This window comes from Rhyacophila brunnea, unplaced genomic scaffold, assembly GCF_057557595.1.
Source record: "Rhyacophila brunnea isolate RB1 unplaced genomic scaffold, BYU_Rbru_1.0 scaffold_14, whole genome shotgun sequence".
In the NCBI taxonomy this organism is placed as follows: Eukaryota; Metazoa; Arthropoda; class Insecta; order Trichoptera; family Rhyacophilidae; genus Rhyacophila; species Rhyacophila brunnea.
The window spans coordinates 15,827,433-15,848,139 of NW_028232796.1; the positions used below are offsets into that span (position 1 = coordinate 15,827,433).

Below are 20,707 nucleotides of genomic sequence, written 5' to 3' on the forward strand. Positions count from 1 at the left end.
ATTATTGCGTATAACCTTTTTGTTGCATCACGAAGAATGTTTACAGTGAATAGCATAGTTGAATGAGTTACATCAGTACATTTTTCTTTATATCCATTCCTGAATAATGCAGCAACAAAGAAATGGTTTTTTTATCCGCATTGATCAATATTCCGTGAACTCATAGTCTTACATGTATTGACGTACATATGAAGTGTGAGATACATCACAATGAAATGTTTAGTTAATCAAAATCACCTGCAATTGTAATAAGGGTGATTCTTACAGATTTTTGTCAGATATATATAAAATTTTCTGAACAAAAATTTTTCCGACCATGTCTGATCCTAATAAGATCATATGGGCATTCCACAGAGTAAAGGTTTGTATTAACATATTTTGTTTTTATGATAAATGGAGGTCAGCCACCTGCTCAACCTATTAGGTCCATACTCTTGACTTATACACAAATTGAAAAACAATATGTGTACTTGTCAGACCCAGGATTCGAACCTGGGACCCACGGCGCTATAGGCCGATGCTTAAGCCGCGTGGCCATCGTGGGGCCGTTATAATACTGTATGGCATGGTATATCCTGTAGATGTATACGTGTTTTATGTAAGATCATCAAAATATTTATGTAAATCTATAACCTTTTTTTATATACGATCAGAGTGACAGGCATAAACAACTAAGTACCGTTATTAAAATTAGTTAACATGGAATTCATTGCATAATTAAAATGAGCAAATTATAAATAAAACTACGGAACGCATTATTGTCATTTTTAAGTGAATTGTTATAATATTATTAATTAAGTTTGTACTTAGAGGCCTTTATTAAAATATACATATGCAGGCGGTTTTCCATTGGTATTCTTTACAATCTCTTGATAATTCTCCTTTTCATAATTCTTGATTGTTTCTATTGACAGAGAACTGTAAAAAAAAGAGAGTATTATAAAAAAATAATTTAAGCCATGTTTAGATCGATCAGTATTTCTTAACCTTTTTGAGCTGCAACCCAAATGGTTGTGGTTTCGCGACTATAGAAAAAAAAATCTATCCAGATTCCTGCTAAAATTTTCTTCGAAAAGTTTTAAAAATGATGTTTGTACATTTTGTAATGTATACTATGACAGGGATTCTTGGAGGTGCCACGTGGTGTTCAGGATCGGACATGGACTAAGAAGTAGAAGAATGTATTGCATGCTATTAATTATCCCAAAAATTTGTTCCAAGACCCACTGAATAAGTCAATCAATCCAATTTTGTCTCGCAACCCATAGGTTAAGAACCCCTGGTTTAGGTAATAGGGCTTGGACTATACTACTATAGGGAGCCTTATAAAAATTTATACTACAGCACTTGACAGTATTTATGGTACATTATTATAAAAAATAATATTATGTTGAAATCCTTGCAGTTTTAATAGACGCAGGGAATTTGATAACAGAGTAAAGTCTTTTACAAATCAGTGCTAATGTAAACGTTTTGTCCATGAGTTGTTTCTTTTAGCACCTTTTCTTTAATTTAGATACAGTGTGAGATTTGGGTAATATATTTTTAAAAACTCACCATTTTTGAGGAAATATTGCGCAGGCAGTTGGCACCATTACAAACAAGCTGGAAGGAGAATAGATATATTAATTTTAATTAATTCAATATTTTATATTATTAAGAAATGGATTAGGCAGAGGGGCCGATTGGTCTGCCAAAACACAAGGAGAATTTCTGTGGGCTAATGCGCTCCAAATGCAAAATTATTATGCTAAACATTTTTATTGCAAATCATTGTATGTACAGATTACAAATAATATGATATCTGGCGCCTTGTCATGTCGTGTTTATTACATTTCTATCGTCCTCAGAGCCAATCGATATGACAATATGATCTCTCGCAAATCTACTAAATGTTAGGTAATTATTCCGCGTGGACCCAACCGGTCCAACTGAATTTCAGACAACACAAACATGCCCTCCAAACCAAACCGCACCACACTCGGTCTTAATCGAGCGTATCACGATGCTCTACGTTTGACGTGAAGCATCTGTATAGTTGTTTACGCCTGGTAATGTCCCAAGAGCAGTTACCCGAAACTGAGGTCGCCACGCTCTCAGGTGAGCTTTGACTGAGTTTACAGATTTTACTCTAATGCAAAGTGCTGAGGAGAGAAAAGGCACAAGGAAATTAACAAACAAAAAGGAATCTAATAAATATGTATAGCAAAAACATGAAGCTAATCATATGGACAGCAAAAATTATGTGTAGAGATCTTCACGCCCGCAGTAAGACGCCGCAATTTTTTAAAATGCAAGATAATTGGCCTTTGTGGCGACCAGGTCGGATGACCGGATACGCCCAATCGTCCGTGGTTAGGACCCCACGTTGTAAATTTCAGACAGACCTATATTTATATTCTATAAATTAATTTCCAAATAAAAATAAAGAGAAGTGCTTCTCAAAAAAAATTAAGTCTTACAAGCAGCCAACGACCAATGTTTGCAGAATACCGTGGGACCACTTGATCTTCTGCATCCAGGGTTTGGGTTCCAGTCGTTCCATGATGAAGGGCAAGATCAACATTCCGGGTGCAGCCATGACCACTCGAGAGCTGATCACCTGACTTATTCCTTTCACCGGAGCTATGCTCGACCTGCCCACTATCTTCCCTGTTTCATCTGTGACGTCAACACCTGCATAAAATAACTTCAATTAGGTACACACTTGTTTGAAAATTTATTGAAAAAAACTGTTCCATTCCAAACCAAATTGGAAATTGGTCACGTATTGATAGTTCAAATGATACTTTCACAAAATTGAGATACATATTTTTGGCTTTTCTTTCTTAAATATGTATGATTATTGCAAGGGCAATTATTGATTTAAAACATGGGTGGCACGAATCTATATTTCTACATTGTATTGGTACATATATTATAGTGGAAACTATGTAGGTACCTTTAATGAATTCTGACTGTCTGACTAGAGGAATGTTGACACAGTTCGCTGATGCAACTGCCACGAATGGTACAAATCTCTGTAGAAATAAAATATGTATTAATAACATTCAATGGATTAATCAAATACTACAAAATAACTCTGATTAGTTGTTACTTTTTACTGTTAAGCCCTACCATGTGAATATAAAATAAATCACTGTGTTTTTTAAATTTTGTTCTTAATCTTATTTGGCAGCAAAAATGTTATCTGAATTAACTGTCAAATCATTACAAACTTCAAAATGTATCCAAGCTATAGTCATAAACCACAATATAACAAGTATGTAAAATGGTTTATGGGAATGAAAACTTCAAACAGTTACATCGATATGCTAGCTCAGTCGTACATACAAAGTCGTCTCGACTGCGACATGATCATAAATCAAATTGGCCGCCAATGTTGCAACTCTCTTTTGCACACACAGGCGGGACCATGCCGGTACAGTGACGGTTTAAATCTATATATTATATTATGGTAATATTAAGATAACTAAAAACACAATTCAATCAATGACAAATATACACTTTATAATTTGAGATTTCGTTGAAATATTTCCGCCCTATATTATGATTCACCTTTTGTAAATAAATAACATGATTACTTACTCCCATAATCGGATTGGTGGTTCTCTTTTGCACGATAAACTTGAAGCCGAGGGCAGTGGCCAATGCGGCGCTCGTTGCCGACACGTAAGCCACGCCCATCTGCGTGGTGGTCAGCGGAGATTGAGCATTGCGGTTCGTGTAGTTCACCAGGGCGTTGAAAGATTGGTTCACCCATTGCCAGAAGATCACCGCCTGGTTGGTTCTACAAAAGTGGAACTATACTATTAAGTCAGCTGTGAAAACTTTTTTTTTAAATTAAGGAGCCTGTTATAAAACAGTGTCATCTCTGAGAATAGTTTAAAATTCAAGAGTGTCAGCAGACTATGGTATTTTTTATTTAAAAATATTTTGATAACTATGTAAGTAGGTACCTTGAAATAGTTTCAACCACAAATTATTATTGATCGTAGGTGAATAATAAATTATAGTAAATTTGTTTATTTTAACAAGATTGTCAAGTTCTCGAACAAAGAATTTAAGAGTTGGTAATATAATATCCTGGGCCCTAAAATTGTAGTAAAGATTTGGTCCCCTGAAAATCTCAATAGACAACAAATTAACAACGTAAAAAAAATCCCCAAAAGTCAGCCCGGCAATAGACTTATTATTCAAGCGTAAACAGACGGATTTCTCTTACCTAAACCATTGGAGCATAGCTCCAGTGATAATCATACCGCCGGGCAATTGAAAAGACATTCTTCCGAAGACATTTTGAAGATCTCCACTGTCAGGATGGAAGGCCGACTCATAAAGCTGCTTCGCACGTAACACATCGTTCTTTGACACATCTTTCGGTTCAATGCCGGCCCTGGAAATGTAAAAATAACAAACGTTGAAGATTTCTAAAGTAGAAATTACTCTTCCACGGCCAACATCCATTGAATTAATATAAATTTATCCATCATGGTAGATATAAAATAGTGACGCTTTCAAAATTTGATGTCAAAGGAAGCTTCTACGGATTCCTGACTGTTTATACGAAACGAAACCGAAAATATGCAACCATTTAATTAATTGTGGTGGTCCTTCACAAGAAATAACAACAATCAAAATTAGTTATGGTTTTATATTAACCGATTTTGGAAAAGTTACCCGACAAAATAAACATCAGTATAATTAATATGTATTTTTAATAAATAGATCATCGTCATGTGTAGTCTTAGTCGGCTCGCACATTGGAACTCGTCTCGCCTAAAAACGTGTCGAATACGTCGATGTGACGTCATCGTTATTTAACGAAACAACATAACACGTGTTGCCAAATGGAGCTTCGCAGATCGACCGAATGCAACTGTTTCGTCTGAAAAAAACATCTGGCTGTTGCATTCGACATGTTGCATCCTTCTCGGGCTCCGAGTCGGAGGGTCGAAGTCACAAAGAAACACATACGAATTGGTCATTCCTATACCGGCTCGCCGATCGCCGCATTGAAATATCAATACGTTTCGAAGGCTACGCGCGACTGTCGCTAGATAGATGTGCGAGGTTGTGTCATGCAACACTGGCCCCTGTTCTCGGAAAATTTGATTTATGGCGGTAAGGCACACGAGGCGAGTTGTGATGTGCGAGCCGGCTTACAGTCAAGTGCTATTGCAATATTTTATCTTGAGTACCTACTTCATAATGAAATATTTAAAGAACAATTTGACCCAATTGTTATGATATGAATGCAGAAGTGAGTTAGTAACTGCATTCTAATTTAAAATTCTCTTCAATGGCAACATTCGTAGTATGAAAAGGAACTAGGCTATCTTTTTGGCAGGTCATAACATCTGAACAAAACTACATGCTAAAGAAGTAATAGTATCATTCAGTTTGCCGTACGTACTATATAATGTGAAATAGGAGAACATAAATATATCCATTATTACAAATTGCAAACTATTCCATGCGAGATTTGTCATATTTTATTAAATTTTCAGACTCTTAACAGAAATGAGGCGCCGAGTCGCTAAACTGGCTCCTGGCGATTTTTCGATAAAATGAGTTTTGAATGTACTTAGATGCTCTATCGATAGATCTATCGACTTTTCCAGTTGAGAGTTTCAAATTCCTTCCAATTTCATCAAAAAATCAAAATGAATATTGACGTGAGTCGCCAAGCGCGCTCTTTGAAAAAATATGGAGTCGCTAAATTGTCTCTTCTTAACCGACCAATCAGACGCCGCCATTCAAATACTGATTTCAAACGTACGGTAAAATCTCTATACAACCGCGTCAAACCGTTCGCGTCTGTGCAGTGAGAAAGTCTTGATTTTGCTTCGTCTATTTGATTGTTTTTACTAATTAATAATGGATGTTTCATTAGTAAGTGTAACGGAATCTCTACCAGGAGAATCAAGGAAGCGTTTAAGAAATCCAGCTGGCTGGAAATGTAACGTGTTACGCCAAGAAAGGTATTTAAAAATTGACATTCCTAACATTACTTTTTGCTATAGATGTTTCAATAATCCAGTGGTGTTTCATAATATTATTTTTTGTTTCGTACGCTTTTTTTAAATTATGCCGCAGATACATATTGTATATTTAGCGTGATGTAATTATTATGAGATCTCTAAGTACAGATTTTTAACATATTTTGCTTGTGTCAAAAAGTAATATTATTGGGACCTTTAATAATTGGACATTATTTTTTAATCACTTTATGACTTATAATAAATTGATTTAAGATAACCGCCATAAATCTCATTATATATATATTTACATAATATCTAAGTATAGTCATTATTTTATACTTTTGTTTATATATTTTATTAACCTCTATCTTTACTTTTTATTTTCAAAGTTATTAATTATTGTATTTTTCATAATTTGTTGCAGATATTCATCTAAAAAATTGCCCGAGTATCCTCAGTGTAATCATGACACTAAGAACTTCAAGTGCAGTTCATTAAACGGAACTGATATTAGACATTTCCATTCTGCATTTTATGAAAAGACAGTGAAACTTGCTCAAGATACATTTATAGTGAAGTATTGTAAAGGAGTTTCAGTGATGTCACACAGTGGGGCTGAAAGAAAAAAATCTTTCAATATAAAATATTATGCCCGAAAAAGTCAAACTGGTGCTTTGGTTCCCGTATGCCAAAAAACCTTTTTGGGTATTTTAAACATTAAAAAAGGTAGAATTCAAGGTGTTGTGAAGCGCTTTCAAAATAGCGCGGGAAAACTTCCCATCGAGAGAAGAGGCGGCGATAAGGCACATGCGAGTTTTATAGGGAAAAGAGCAAGTGTTGTTGCATTTATAAAGGAGTTAAAAGGTAGTGAGCCACATTACTGCCGGAATAAGACGCAGAGTCGGGTATATTTATCGGCGGAACTCAATATCACGAAGTTATGGAAGATGTATAATAGCGGAACACAAATAGAATTACAAGTGAAAGCAAAATATTTTCGAGACATTTTTAATAGAACATTTAATTTATCGTTTGGGTCCCCAATGACAGATAAGTGCTCTACATGCAGTGAATATAGAGCGACTAAAAAATGCAACGGACGATAAAGAAAAAAAAGACGTCATTATACTGTCCCGTATCCACCGTCTCAAATATAAGGCCTTTTATGCAATTTTGCAAGAGGACGAGACAAATTTATTGACAATGAGCTTTGATTGCCAAAAAAATTTGTCTCTTCCAAAACTGCCTGACCAGATGGCATATTTTAGTCGACAGTGGAGTTTTTACCACTTTTGTATTGTCACCGGTAGTTCCAAAACGTCATTAACACCGGAAAACGTCCACAGTTACGTTTGGAATGAAATCGATAGACCGAAAAGCTCGAACGAAATAGCGAGTGCAGTATTTCACCGTCTCCTAAATACAAATTTTAATAATTGCATCACCAAGTTAAGGCTTGTCGCCGACGGCTGTGGGGGTCAGAATAAAAATACAACGGTAATGTGTATGTTGTCGAAATGGCTTCAGAGTCATGCGCCATCATGTATAAAAACTGTGGAAGTACTGTTTCCAGTTGTGGGCCACTCATTTATTCCTCCGGATAGAGTGTTTGGTATGCTAGAAAAAAATATAAAAAAGAGAGAAGTGATTTCTGACCCTCAACAATATTATTCCATTGTCAAAGATCACGGAACTGTTTTTGATTTGGGTACAGATGTACCTGTGTTTGACTGGCGAAAAGAGGCAGGAAAATATTTAAAGCCACCAGGAAGCTGGCATTTCCAGTTTAACCAGACCAAACGTTTTTATTTGTCGAAAACGTCAACTAATAAAATTAAGATACAAGGGGAAGCTACATATCGAGCCGAACTCTCGACACCACAATTCGTTACCAAAAGAAATTGTTTGACATCCTCAATTAATCCTGCCACTATTTCTCGAGGAAAAGTGTCGATAAACAAAAATAAATTGAAAGATGTAAACAATTTATTAAAAAAACATTACGGAGAGAACTGGAGGCAGTTGGAAGAATTAGCTTTTTATAAAAACATTGAAGACATATCCACGCAGTCTGACGAATTCGAAACCATACCATCGTTACCTTTGTGTGAGGAAGGAGAAAATGACATTGAAACACACATTTAGGTTAATTCTGACTTTTCTTTTTATTCTATGATTTTCAAAATGTTTTTAGACACTTTAGTTCATATTATGGTGACCTTAAAACTTTGGTCATTTGTTATTGTAATATATTATCTATAATTGTCAATGTCTTTGTATAGTTTTTTCTTATAAATGTGTATAAATAATGTGTATGCACTTGTGTTCCTTTTAAACAGGAAACGAAAAGATGATCACATTGAGTGTTTAACAATTTAATAAGTTATGTGCATAGTGAACAATTGACGTATATTAACTGGTTGCAGAGTATTATTTCCATGGAGATGGATTCTTTTTTTTTCCATTTCGAATACCTACTTTGTTCCGAATAACCATCTTACCAAACCTTGTTATTGCTGTCTATCTGTCAATTATTGTTGATATTTGGCTCTATTTTTATCCATTATTGATTGCATTTATCTTGTACCTTTTTATTTGATTTATTTATTATCAGAGCACCACAACCGGTGTGCCACGGAACTTTATTCCTTTTCATTTATACATTATGTAAATTAGATTAAGTACCTATATACCTATAATTTCTGCTATGTTTTCTTGCTTATTCAAGATAAATTTATTGTTTCAAAGCTACATACATATTTACCATGTATAATAATTACTGTATATGTAACCGTATTTAAAATCGTATTCTTTTCTTATACTGCCTGTGCTTTACTTTATTTTATTTATTTTTAATTTTATAGTGACCTACCTACTTTTAATTCCTCTCTCCACCTTGGAACAACTAGATCATCAATGATTATGCTTTCTATGTATGTGTTATTGGGACCATCACTTATTCACATATTTGGTATACTTGTGTAATTTCTTGCTCGCTTCTCATTAATAAACATGATTCTTTATTCTGAAAAAATGCTTTTTTTCTATGTACATACATACATACCTACCGCTATAAATGCTAAAAAGATGCAATGTAAAAAAGGATTTACGGTGTAGTAGGTAAGTATGGTGAGAAAATATTTGTTTGGCAAAATAAATTCTAAAATATCTATATTAATTGAAATAAATACGGCCCACTACTGAACAGTCATTTCCGGCCGACCTTATTCCATAAGTGCCAAACTCGACTCTATTGACATGTAACGACAAAGTGTGAGTCACAAATTTGGCTCCTTGCGACAGCGAGTGATGCAAGTGTGCTCTCCGGACAATTAAAATGCATTTATTTGGAATATTGGCGCATATAAATTGAATTTGACGTTTTAATTTACTATTCCATATAAACCGGAAACTAGAAAACAACTTAAATTACACTTAAAGTTATCACACTGCCCATAACAGTTTTTCGTGATTTACTCAAAACTCAAAAAACCCCCAGGAGCCAGTTTAGCGACTCGGCGCCTCAAATATCAGCTATGTATTATAATTTATTATGATGTATTATTGTTTACGTTAACATATTCACATTACATAATAATGTATGCAACAATAAATGTAGATATAAAAAATAGCTAGTATTTTTGATGAAAAATGAATTAGAAAAACATATGTTATTAAAAAGGTTATCAATAATTATTTTCCTCACTGAACAATGTTTATTTGTTTCACGATACAAAGTTCAATCAACACGTTTAATAAAATTCTGTTTATAAAAAAATATTCCATGGCAATTCATAATAAATAGTCAAAGAGCTGATAAGATTTTTTATTAATAATGGATAGGTACATTAATATAATAGGTTGAAGATATTATCTTGTATTGCTCTATCAACATCAACAAACGTTTTCATATAATTTAATCAATTCAAATTGTAAATTCTTCATTGGTTATTTTGAAATAGAGTGGAATCTTGAAATTCAATGAAGCACCTAGTAATTGAGGTCTTGAGTAGGGGAATCCAATCCCGGGATCCCGGACAATTTTCGATACCTATGAATCCCGGGATTAGTAAGCGTAATCCCGAAACCACCTTCAGAATTGATTTTTTTTATCAATCAATCAATTGGTATGTCTACAAAATTGTGTTAGTGAAGTGTATGTACCTGCACATGTCACAGGGAGAATCGCCGGATGCTCACAGATAATAAATAACCATTTTTTGTTGTCATACGCAATCGTAAGAACATCAGAAAAATAATACATTCGTTCATTTAATCAGCCAGACGCCACTGCCGTTCTGGCACGCGAATGGCGTCTAACCGCCAGTGCCAAGGACATGGAAGCAGGCACTTGTTTCTACGCCGAATTTTATGAATGTTATTAAATAAATAAAAAAAAAAGTTTCACTTTCACATTATTATCTATATTACAATATTATTTACTCCAATAAACCCACGTATTTCCAAGATTGAACGTACACTATATTATAGTATTAATTATACTAGACATTTTTGACCGATTTTATCAATGCTATTTGTATAAATAAAAAAAAATAGTATCAATCATTGAAAAAATACCAATCCCGCGATCCCAGGATCAAAATTTTGGCTCGGGATTGGATTCCCTAGTCTTGAGGATTGAACAAAAACACGTGAACCGGTGACCGGGATGATTGTAAATTTTATATAACAGTTACTACATTCTGTAAATGGGGTCTCATTCTCAAATGTTCCATCATTATTATTCTTCGAAGACATATTGATATTTATTTATTAATATACTCAGTATTTGAAGAAGGACAAGTCAATCCAAAAATTTTAAATTATATACAGTGTTGCTAAAAAAAAATGACACTTCATACACCATATCCATGGGATATATCATGGAATATACTCCAATGTCGGGAATAAAATGCTTTTCATACAAAACAGTTACATGTTTGAATTCTATTTCACACATAAATAGGCTCTACTTTAACCTGCAGCAACTCTATTGAACTTGTTATTTTTTTTGTATAACAATAGTTGAACCATAGTAAATGAACACAGTCAGCTGTACAGTGACAATAAGTACATTGACACCCCAATTATACGTTTTTGAAGAGCTTGAAAATGTAAATTGGAGGTGCAAATAAAAAAAATATATCTACAAATAATTGGTTTTGAGCATATTATGTCAATGCGTTCTTTCACGTTTTCTCTTGAACTAACAATGGTTTTCTTTGCTGAGATATTATTTGAACGGGTATAAACAAAAAACTTATACAATCCTTGATATGTCTACAAATAGAAACGCTCACATGCATCTGGAATTCATTTCAACGATTGAATTGTGTGTTGGATTTTTAATTTTAATGCGTAATTTCAATTGAAATTTGAATATTTTATATGTACCTAAATTGCGGGAAATAAAAACGTAAAACCGGGAATTAATTGTACTAAAATGAAGCGGCACCGGAGAAACTACATGCAAATAGCGATAAAACGAGATTTCCGGGCACGGAACATCGGAGTTCCACTGTACATACAATTAATTACTACTCCTCATAAAATATTATAAAAATAAGTCAGTAAGTGATAATATGAACCCTCAATAATATTTTTTTTATACTCCTAACACGAAAAATTAGTCAAAAATGGCAAATAAAGCCTTTAGTCAAAGTTATTTAAAAAATGTCATCATAATGCATACTCTATCTTGTACAGAAATATTACAATCTTTTCGTGTAAGACTACTTTTGCCAAACATGTTAGTGTGTATTCAATTAAGGTATGTTTAGCCGATGACACTGCACTTGGTATGTTGGTTAATATAGCATTTCAAGAAGTGCGCTAAACGGTGCTGTAGGTATATTAAGTTTGTAAGCGTAAGGCCTGAGTGGCAACATTTTGGGGAGCAGGGCGTGCGGTGTGCAGATGTTTACGATGCACGCCGCATGTCCCGCTCCTCAAAACGTTGCCACTCAGGCCTTGGGCTAAGACATTTCCTTGAGTTGTGGAAGAATTCTTTAAAAAAACATGATAATTGCATTCTTTGAAATGTAATAATATCAGCCAATCCAACAAAATCAGGATTTAGGAGTAGAGTTTAGACTGTTTAGACTCAGTTTAGAGAGTGGTATGTCTACATACATAATACAATGTTCATTATACATTGTACATTATACAGGGGTTCCCAACTAGTTTTTTATCAGGAGCACATTAATGATTGAGAAGGTAGTACCGGGCACCTATTTTTTCAAAACTATTAGGTATGTAATTTTCATAATTTTAGAGAATCGACACAATATACCTACAATTTGATGAATAACTAATTTATGTTTTGATCAAGTGAACACGACTTTTTTAAGGCAAGATTGTGCCACAGGCAACTTTTTCAATTTTAAAATATGACTTAAAAATTTCCAAGATTAAGATTAATTCAGGAAATATGATGACATTTTAGGGGTTTTTTTTTCCCATGATACCTATAGTAATTTGAGGATAAAATTTTGAATTTGGACACATACCCAGAAACCGATGATAAAATTTACTTACCTGAATGACTGAGTTTCATCTCTTTTGGGGTATCAAAATTTTGCTGCTGGTGTACTTAAATAAGCTCAGGGGCACAAATACTCCCATGGATGCACTGTCGGGAACCCCTGTTCTAAATGCTAATAAAGTAATAGATGTACCATCGCATATATGTCCATTGCATTCGCCATAGCCAAGCAGTAAAAAATTGCCAAGTTAAAATATCTTGCATGAAGTTATATTTAAACAAATTCGATTAATTCCTGTCCCCCAAAACGGGGATTTTCAAGGTGTTGTGCGATAAGATGGAATGCATTCACAGAATCTTACTGCTCCACAAGGATATCCAATGGCTGACCCCACTCTCAATCCCCGGGATAAACACTTATATGAGTGCCCGAGGAACCGGCAGCCTGCTTCATTGAATCGCCGCAGTGCTTTGGCCTAGTCGCTGTTATTCAGGAGATACAATATTAATTATTTACGACACCATGGGGACTATGAGAGACAGATAAAAGATGAAATTGTACATACTTGTAGTTATGATATAGAGCTTTAGCTTCAAGTAATTCTTTTTCACTGGCCATTCCCGAACGTGGATCAGTTATCCAAGCAAAGTGCTTGAAGCGTCCCATGAAGGTGTTTTGGTCCCACAGAGGTTGTGTTATATCAATTCTTTCACTGGCCATTTTATTTTTGTGTTAAGCTCCTTAAAAAAACAATTAATCACCATTACAATAGATAAAGATATAGCATAGGATATGGTAGGATTTGTAAGAATTTCATTTAACCACCGTGGCTTAAGTAAAAGAACTAATCGCCCATCAGCTGCGTTGTATAAACTGGGACTTTTACACTGCAGCCGTGTCTATAAAAAAGGAATGCGCATACGTGTCAGCATTTACAAAACGTATTTATAAAAAGAAATGTTGTTAACTTAAAAATTCAATGATAGCTGTGCATTTATGTATACAGTGGAACCCCCATCTACCGTTCTCGCATAAATCGTTTTCCCACACGGATCGTTCATTTTTTAAAGTCCCGCCAAACACCCATAAGAACAATGTTAAATGATCCCGCATTAACTGTTCCCCGATCTATCGTCTAAATATTATGGTCCCGTCACTAATATTATCCCGATTGACCGTTTTTGTTGAATATTTTTGGCTCAGGCTTGCCTCGCATCTCGTATCACAATTTTTTATAAGTCGCAACTAAAATGCCCGCCATGAGGAAAACTAGAACTCTAGCTGAGAAACTCAAGACGTCGAAAAAAATCTACAAGAAAAACGAGTTTTATATATCCCGCATTTATCGTTTATTTTTTAGGGTCCCTTGAAAACCGTAGAATCGGGGTTTCACTGTATTATATTCTACAAAAGTTTGTGATTTTGACAAGTTTCTGAGACAGACTGCCAATAAATATCTGTGATCGGTTTTATCTTAATCTTAAATTATACCGACAGACTTGGAGATTCAATCAGATTAACGACTCATACTGCTTGTCTGCCCTGATCGTGAAATGTCGTTTTGGATTGATCCCTGGAGTTATGGCCAAAATAGAATAATCCCTATTTTTTGCGCACAACTCAATAACGATCAGTGACAATTGGGTCGATGATTACTGAGTCCAGGTAATGATCCTAAATGATATTTCATGATCGGGTGTGACAAAGCCAGACGATTTGCGTGAGTTTTCCTTTGATTACTGTAATGATAAATGTGGATTTACGGAGCACACCTGGGAACACAGAATTAATGGAAACTGGCTTAGACTGTCCTCAAATATTAATTGCGTATGATGTTTACGTAATAAACTTTAAAGACGTAACTATTAGAAATAACATATTCTTTGACACATGTTTAAGTTCATTCCATATTTTTCCACACTCGAGATCTGTATTCTGTTATACCCAGTTCCCAGGGCCGGTCCTAGCAAGTATCACCTAGGTATATAATATTATTTCCTCCTCTATGCGATAATAACACCTGCACACGTGCATGGGTTTATAATAACTGTTTATACACAAAAATCCTAATTGTCATGCCATTTTCATTTTCATTCATTCCATTTATTTTTCAACTGTCAGCGAGACGTGTTGGTTGTTGTTCGCGTGAACGTTTACACTAGGTTTGCCTCTGTTGTTCTACTACTATGTGCAGATACTGCGCAAGTTGTAACTATCGCATGAAAATTCAGAAGCTGCTGAACTTTTTTGATCCATGTCTTGTAACTTGTACGATAATACGTACCTACTGTCAGCAGTAAATCCATGCACGTGTAAACGAATGTGTAAGATCGATTCTACCACTTCTCATTAATTTTGTATTCACTGGGGCACATCTATAATATGTTTCCTAGGTCTCCAGATAAAAAGAATAGCAATAATATACCTAACATTGGTGATTATTAAAAAAAATTCAAGCAAATTTGTGATAATGTAAGAATTTTCAGAATCAAAGTTTTTAAATACATCAATCGAGATATCTCATCACGTGTAAGACAGTCACTAACAGTAATAACATAACGAAAAAAGGTAAGCCAGGAAAGTCGCGAATAAGAAAAAGTTGGCAAAAGAAGTACAAAGTTAAAAGTGTTCTTTTCATTTGTGACAAAAAACAATGAATAAGATATGCTTTAAAAAAATATGTAGTGCCATTATCAGTCATCAAAGTTAACATAACACAAACAAAAACCATGAATATTGTTAGTAATCCTAGCCGCGAAAATACATTATGTAAGTCTAATGGTCTTGTATGGATTAATATGATAAAACATATAAAATAAACACTGGTTTATCTTTAAAACATTTGATAAAACACAATGTCTATAAAATAATACTATCCACGCAAAATATATAATATGGTATTTTTATTACCTTAATTACAATAAAATCTTACAATAAATAAATACGTCCGTGACAGTCGAAGTCAATTTCCAATTTGTATGACGATTTTGACCATAGATAATATTACAATTTTGATTTTTGACGTTCAAAAATGTTAAAATATTTTTTTCCTCAGCTGCCAGCTGTTCATCATGCATGCCTATCAAAATTACTAAGGTACAATGTGTAATACTTTAATTTAATAATATATTTTATTATTATTTCTGAGTGCCAAAAAATCAGCAAATAATACAATATGTTTTTATTATAGGTACCTATACAATTTTATTTTCAGTAATAGGTAGGTACCTTCCTAATAATAAGACCGAGACAAAGAGTAGTTGATGTAGTAATATTTTTTATTATTATTTTTAGCAAGAATATTACATTTTTTATAAAAAAAATATCCCTCTTATAGGTATCTACCTATGTAATTTTCACCCAGCCAATAATTTAGATTTAAAAAATTAATAATTGCGCAAAATTATATTTTTCTACACATTCGAGTCGATTTCATGTGAGTGGCAATATATGAGTCACAATTCACAATAATAAAGATGGCAGCGGTTGTTGCCGCAGCCGATATGACTGTTTTAAAGAACACTCAAATTTTAGTTACCGTGCAAGAGGCCCTGGCCGACATAATAGTGGTAACATACATTAAAGAAGACAAAGAGTTTCAAGGGGTGCTCCTGGACTCGACTAAAAGGTGAGTTTTATTTCTGAACCGGTGACGAATCCGACTCGTCCCGCTGACATGTTCCGCGATCCGCTTCGTTTTGGCTTTCCGCCTCCTAAGAGCGATTGTGAATTTCAGGAATCTGGCGTTCGGCGTCTCCGCCCTCCACCCGGCATTCATCGCGCAGCAGAAACGGGCGGACGGGGGCGACGACAAGCTTTACTCGGTGAGTCAGAGGTTCGCCTACCGGGACGGCGCGCGCGCCGCCCGACCCGTCGGAAGGCCGAAGGCCGGCCAGAAGAGAGGCAAGATGACCGTCCGGCTGCGCCCACGGAAGGTCCTGTGCTCGAAGTGCGAGGGGATCTGCAACGAGAACTCCGAGAGCGTCGTCCGGCCGACCCGCCCCGGGAGGGACGCGCCCGCGCAGGGCGGAAGAGCCGACCCAGGGGGTGGCGTCGGGGGTCCGGCCGGGCGCACCCTCATCCCCAAGCTGTCGAGGTTGAGGCCGAGCGAGATAACGCGGGCCCTGAACGGCGGCGAGTCCTGGTCGAGACGGAATGCGGAGAGGGACGGGCGCCGGAAAAGCGCGGAAGGCCCGGTGCCGGTCCCTCTCGACTCGGGCGGGGAGTCTGACCGGGCGGGGGCCGACCGCGATGAGGAGCCTCCGGTCACGGGCGCAGCGAAAAGGAAACGGCGGATGGAGGGGGCCGAGGAGCCGACGGGCGCGGCCTTCGCCGGTGCGAGAACTCTCAAGATCTCATACGGCGAGGGAGAGGAGACAGTGACCGTTCTGAGGCTTCCGACCGCCGCCGACGGGTCCGGGGCGGAGTCGGTCGACGCCGAGGTCGGGCGCCCTTCCAAAGCGGCGAGAAAGGCCCTCAAGAAGGCCAGAAAATTGGCGCGGAGGCCCGCATCCCCCTGCGCTGACCGTACAACGCAGCGCAGACACAAACGGAAGGCCAAGCACAAAAAGAGGCGACGGGGAGACAGGGAGGGCGACTCCGACTCTCTCTCCCTGGAAGGGGAAAATGGCAATGGGATCCAAAGTGAGGATGTGGGGGGAAACGGCGCCGGCAAGTGGACGTCTGCCACTTCGGAGAGCGCCTCCGAGAGTTCGGTGGAGGCCGGCAGAGAGAGTGACAGCAGACCTGTGGCAGACCCCGTCTTGGAGGAGGGCGACGTGGTATGGGGCAAGCTGCGCGGCCACCCATGGTGGCCCGGTAGGGTCATGTCACTGCAGCGCAAAGGGGAAAAAGAGAAGGAGGCCCTCGTTTCGTGGTACGCCTCCGACGCCACTTCACACCTGCCTTCCCGCAGGCTCGCCCCGTTTCTCGCAGCATTCCAGGTGACTTCAATTCTGATTATATAATTTTGCAGTAGATAGGGCTTCATGGTGTTCAGTGATGCGCTTGCACCTTTTTTTATACAGTCTCCTTTGGAATTTTCTGTAATGTTTCGGTAATGTAAATACTTTCATTTGCACAGGTGTGCCAAAAGTGATATCCGAATTACTAATTTGTCTCATCTATGTAATTATTATGAAAGCACAAACTCTGTTTATTGTATATCCAAATTGTATGGTGTTCAAAATATGTTATAATAATTATCCATTTACAGACAACATGCTATTATGTAATCGTAATGGCTTTTTCCAACAATTTTTATGTGGGATTAAATAATTTTCTTTTCATTATACTTAATAAATCATAAGAAGATGCAATGTTGTAGTTCCTCCCTCATTTAGAATCGGCATTCTGACTTGTGATTTTCTTTTTGCAGGAGAGATATGATAAGAAAAGGAAAGGACCTTACAGAGACGCCGTGAAACAAGCTTCGGACGAAGCGCAAGGGGCGGACTCCCTCGATCCGCTGGCCTCCGTGCCGGACCATCATTTTCCTCCCCGATACCACTCGCCATCGTCTCTCTAACAGTTTCGAAAAGTGTTTGTGGACGTCCAGGCATTCGTGAACAGGGTTAACCCTTGCACTGAACTAGGAAGTCGCTAATTTATTAATTTTCTTGTCCAATATGATATCGACAAATTTCATTTACGTTTAGAAGTATCATTTCACAGATTCATTCATTTTATCATATTTTACACTGTAATAAGAGAAACATGTCCCCTATTTAACAGCGTGCAACGGTTTGCTTTTTATTTATCTCACAATTTCATTGTGCACTCTTTCATAGTATTTCCAATGTCTTATTTACTGGAAGACTCCGAATATAAACCGAAATTCATATCTGGAGTTATCTCGACTATTTATAATGACGAAGACATTTTACTATTTCTAAATGTATTTACAAAATTGACAAAAATCTTGCTATAACTGAATTTTAAATATCTAGTACCCGCATATGCTTGGAAAGTCCTCAGAAATGTACATCTATTATCTCTCCTGTGGGTATTTCCAGACATGTGTTGGAATCTCACTCTGTCCAAGGTCTTTGATGAGGATGTTCCAAACTATGTATTTCAATAATAATGATTGACTTACAGTCTCCAAATTTTGCATGTCATTCGGTTTTCAGAATAAAAATAATAAAATTAAAGTCTTGCACCTGTTTGTCTTTTCGCCTCATATTGTTAACATTACATATTAAATAATAATTTAGGGATATATCATTAAATCTGCATTTTTACATGTTATTTTCATAGTGCACATTAATATTATCGATAAAATTCAATAGAAATGTATTCCCAGTGCAAGGGGTTAAAATTGATGGTTTTGATATATTGTGCCGTAAAAAGTGATATAAACTGATATTGAAACTAGACACTTATTAGTATGTGGGTACATATACTGCTGCAAGATAAATATTTTTAATCGGGGGAGGGGGTTTGGGTTATCGGGACACGAAAATTGTGTATCTGAAAAAAAAGTACTTTTGTGTTCGGTAATATGGAAATTCCAATAAATTAAAAATCTTAACATAAACAAGTTTCAAGCAATGCGATGAATTTATTTTGTTAAGTATTTCTACATTTTATTATGTTACACGAATCCAGGATGTTAATTCTTGACTCGATTGATTATCGTAATGCACATTTGTATTGATTTTATATGTATAAACCACCCATCCTGAAACCCTGATCTTCAGCGAGCAAATTTGTGATTTAGGATTATGAAGTCATGAGCTGCAGCTATCATGATTATTATACTCATATTAAATATTAAGAGAGAATTGACTTCGATCTAGTCATATGACTAAACAAAGTGTTCACAATTTTTTTTTATGTATCTGTTTCGCAATGCAATGCCCTAAAACTGATTCATTTAACTTCAAATGCAAGTTATTGTTTTATTTTCTGACCATGTACATACTATATTAATTCGGCGCATATAAATTTAATCAGCCTTCTATTCAGAAAACTGTCGTACTACCTATTTTAATAGACAGGTGTGTCATGAGCGATGTCTTTATTCGTACTACACTTACAATGTAAATATTTTAATTAGTGGTCAACTAAATATATCTTATTAGTTAGGGTGCCAAAGAAACCCCTTTGCTTAAATTATCCGAATGTAACGTATAACACGCACTTCAAAATGTTTAATTTTTTTCTTTTTGTCCGCAAATAATATATCGTGGGTATTCTGCGAATAAGCATTAAGTCAAAAATACTAGTTTTGAGATAATCGAGTTTGAAAGTTTGGACGGTCTTAACTTTTTTTATATATATAAAAGGCAAATTCCTTTCTGTGATATTGCTTTGGGTATGACTTAGTGCAGTTCACGCAGAATTTTGTGAATATAGCCTGAGAATGAGAGAAGCAAATGCACTAAGTCCATTTAGTGCTTTTTCTCTGAATAGATGTATGTCTTTTTGACTTATAACATAAATTATCTTCGCCAGTTTTATAGATATGACTGTGTGTGTTTTTGTAGACTATAGAGCGTACTCTTAATAAGACTACCTCATCATTAAGTCAAAACAGCAAAATTTTGACTTAGTGCTTTTTCGCAGAATACCCACGAATTGTAATCTTACAATTCTTGGGAATTGAATGTATGACTGTACAGATAATTTCCGGTAAGATATTGTGGTTTTAGAACAACGGTATGCCTTTGTGTATCGACTGAGGCATAATATTATATTTGTGATTTATCGGTCTGTCCAGTTGTAAGGTGTTTCACGCTATGATGATTGACATAACCTATTTTCCATCTCGAGAATGACTATTTTTAATCGGTGGCGTTACATACTTTACAACTGAGCGTCCGGATCGTGCAAATTGATAAATAAAATTATAGACAGGGGTATACAGGGTCAAAAGGAACTGATAAAAGCGTCGAAACTCTTATAGATATATAATTTCAATAGATGCAGAGAAGACTACAAAACGCCCTAAATGTAACATAATTAAACCTCATGCTTTTTGCATTCCAACATAGGCATGACGATATTTAGAGTAGAAAATTGAAATCACACTTTACGCATAAGCATGATGAAATAGTATAAAATTACCTAAAATTTGATATTGTATCAATATTTTATTGTTTAACTAGAACTAATTACAGATTGTTGAATTCTATGTACACATTCAGACAATCAAGAATTTCCAACAATCTAAAAAAAATGATAAATTTTCAATAATAATTCACATTGAAAATTTAAAATAAATATTGAAAATGC

General features: G+C 35.9%; 2 protein-coding genes across 2 annotated transcripts; one reads left to right on the plus strand and one right to left on the minus strand.

Annotated features, from left to right (window-relative positions):
- Window positions 1-572: 572 nt before the first annotated feature.
- Sfxn2 (sideroflexin 2) lies at window positions 573-15,458 on the minus strand. The gene is made up of 8 exons (XM_085941949.1): window positions 15,380-15,458; window positions 13,035-13,209; window positions 4,226-4,396; window positions 3,589-3,790; window positions 2,942-3,020; window positions 2,463-2,676; window positions 1,558-1,605; window positions 573-918 (listed from the first exon to the last, which is right to left on the minus strand). Exons 2-8 carry the CDS (start codon window positions 13,187-13,189, stop codon window positions 807-809), a joined length of 981 nt encoding a protein of 326 aa, XP_085798075.1. The 5' UTR covers window positions 13,190-13,209; window positions 15,380-15,458; the 3' UTR covers window positions 573-806.
- A 469-nt stretch (window positions 15,459-15,927) lies between these two features.
- Window positions 15,928-20,707, plus strand: LOC147075647 (uncharacterized). The gene is made up of 3 exons (XM_085941944.1): window positions 15,928-16,097; window positions 16,206-17,412; window positions 17,847-20,707. The coding sequence occupies exons 1-3, from the start codon at window positions 15,946-15,948 to the stop codon at window positions 17,994-17,996; spliced, it is 1,509 nt and encodes a 502-aa protein (XP_085798070.1). The 5' UTR covers window positions 15,928-15,945; the 3' UTR covers window positions 17,997-20,707.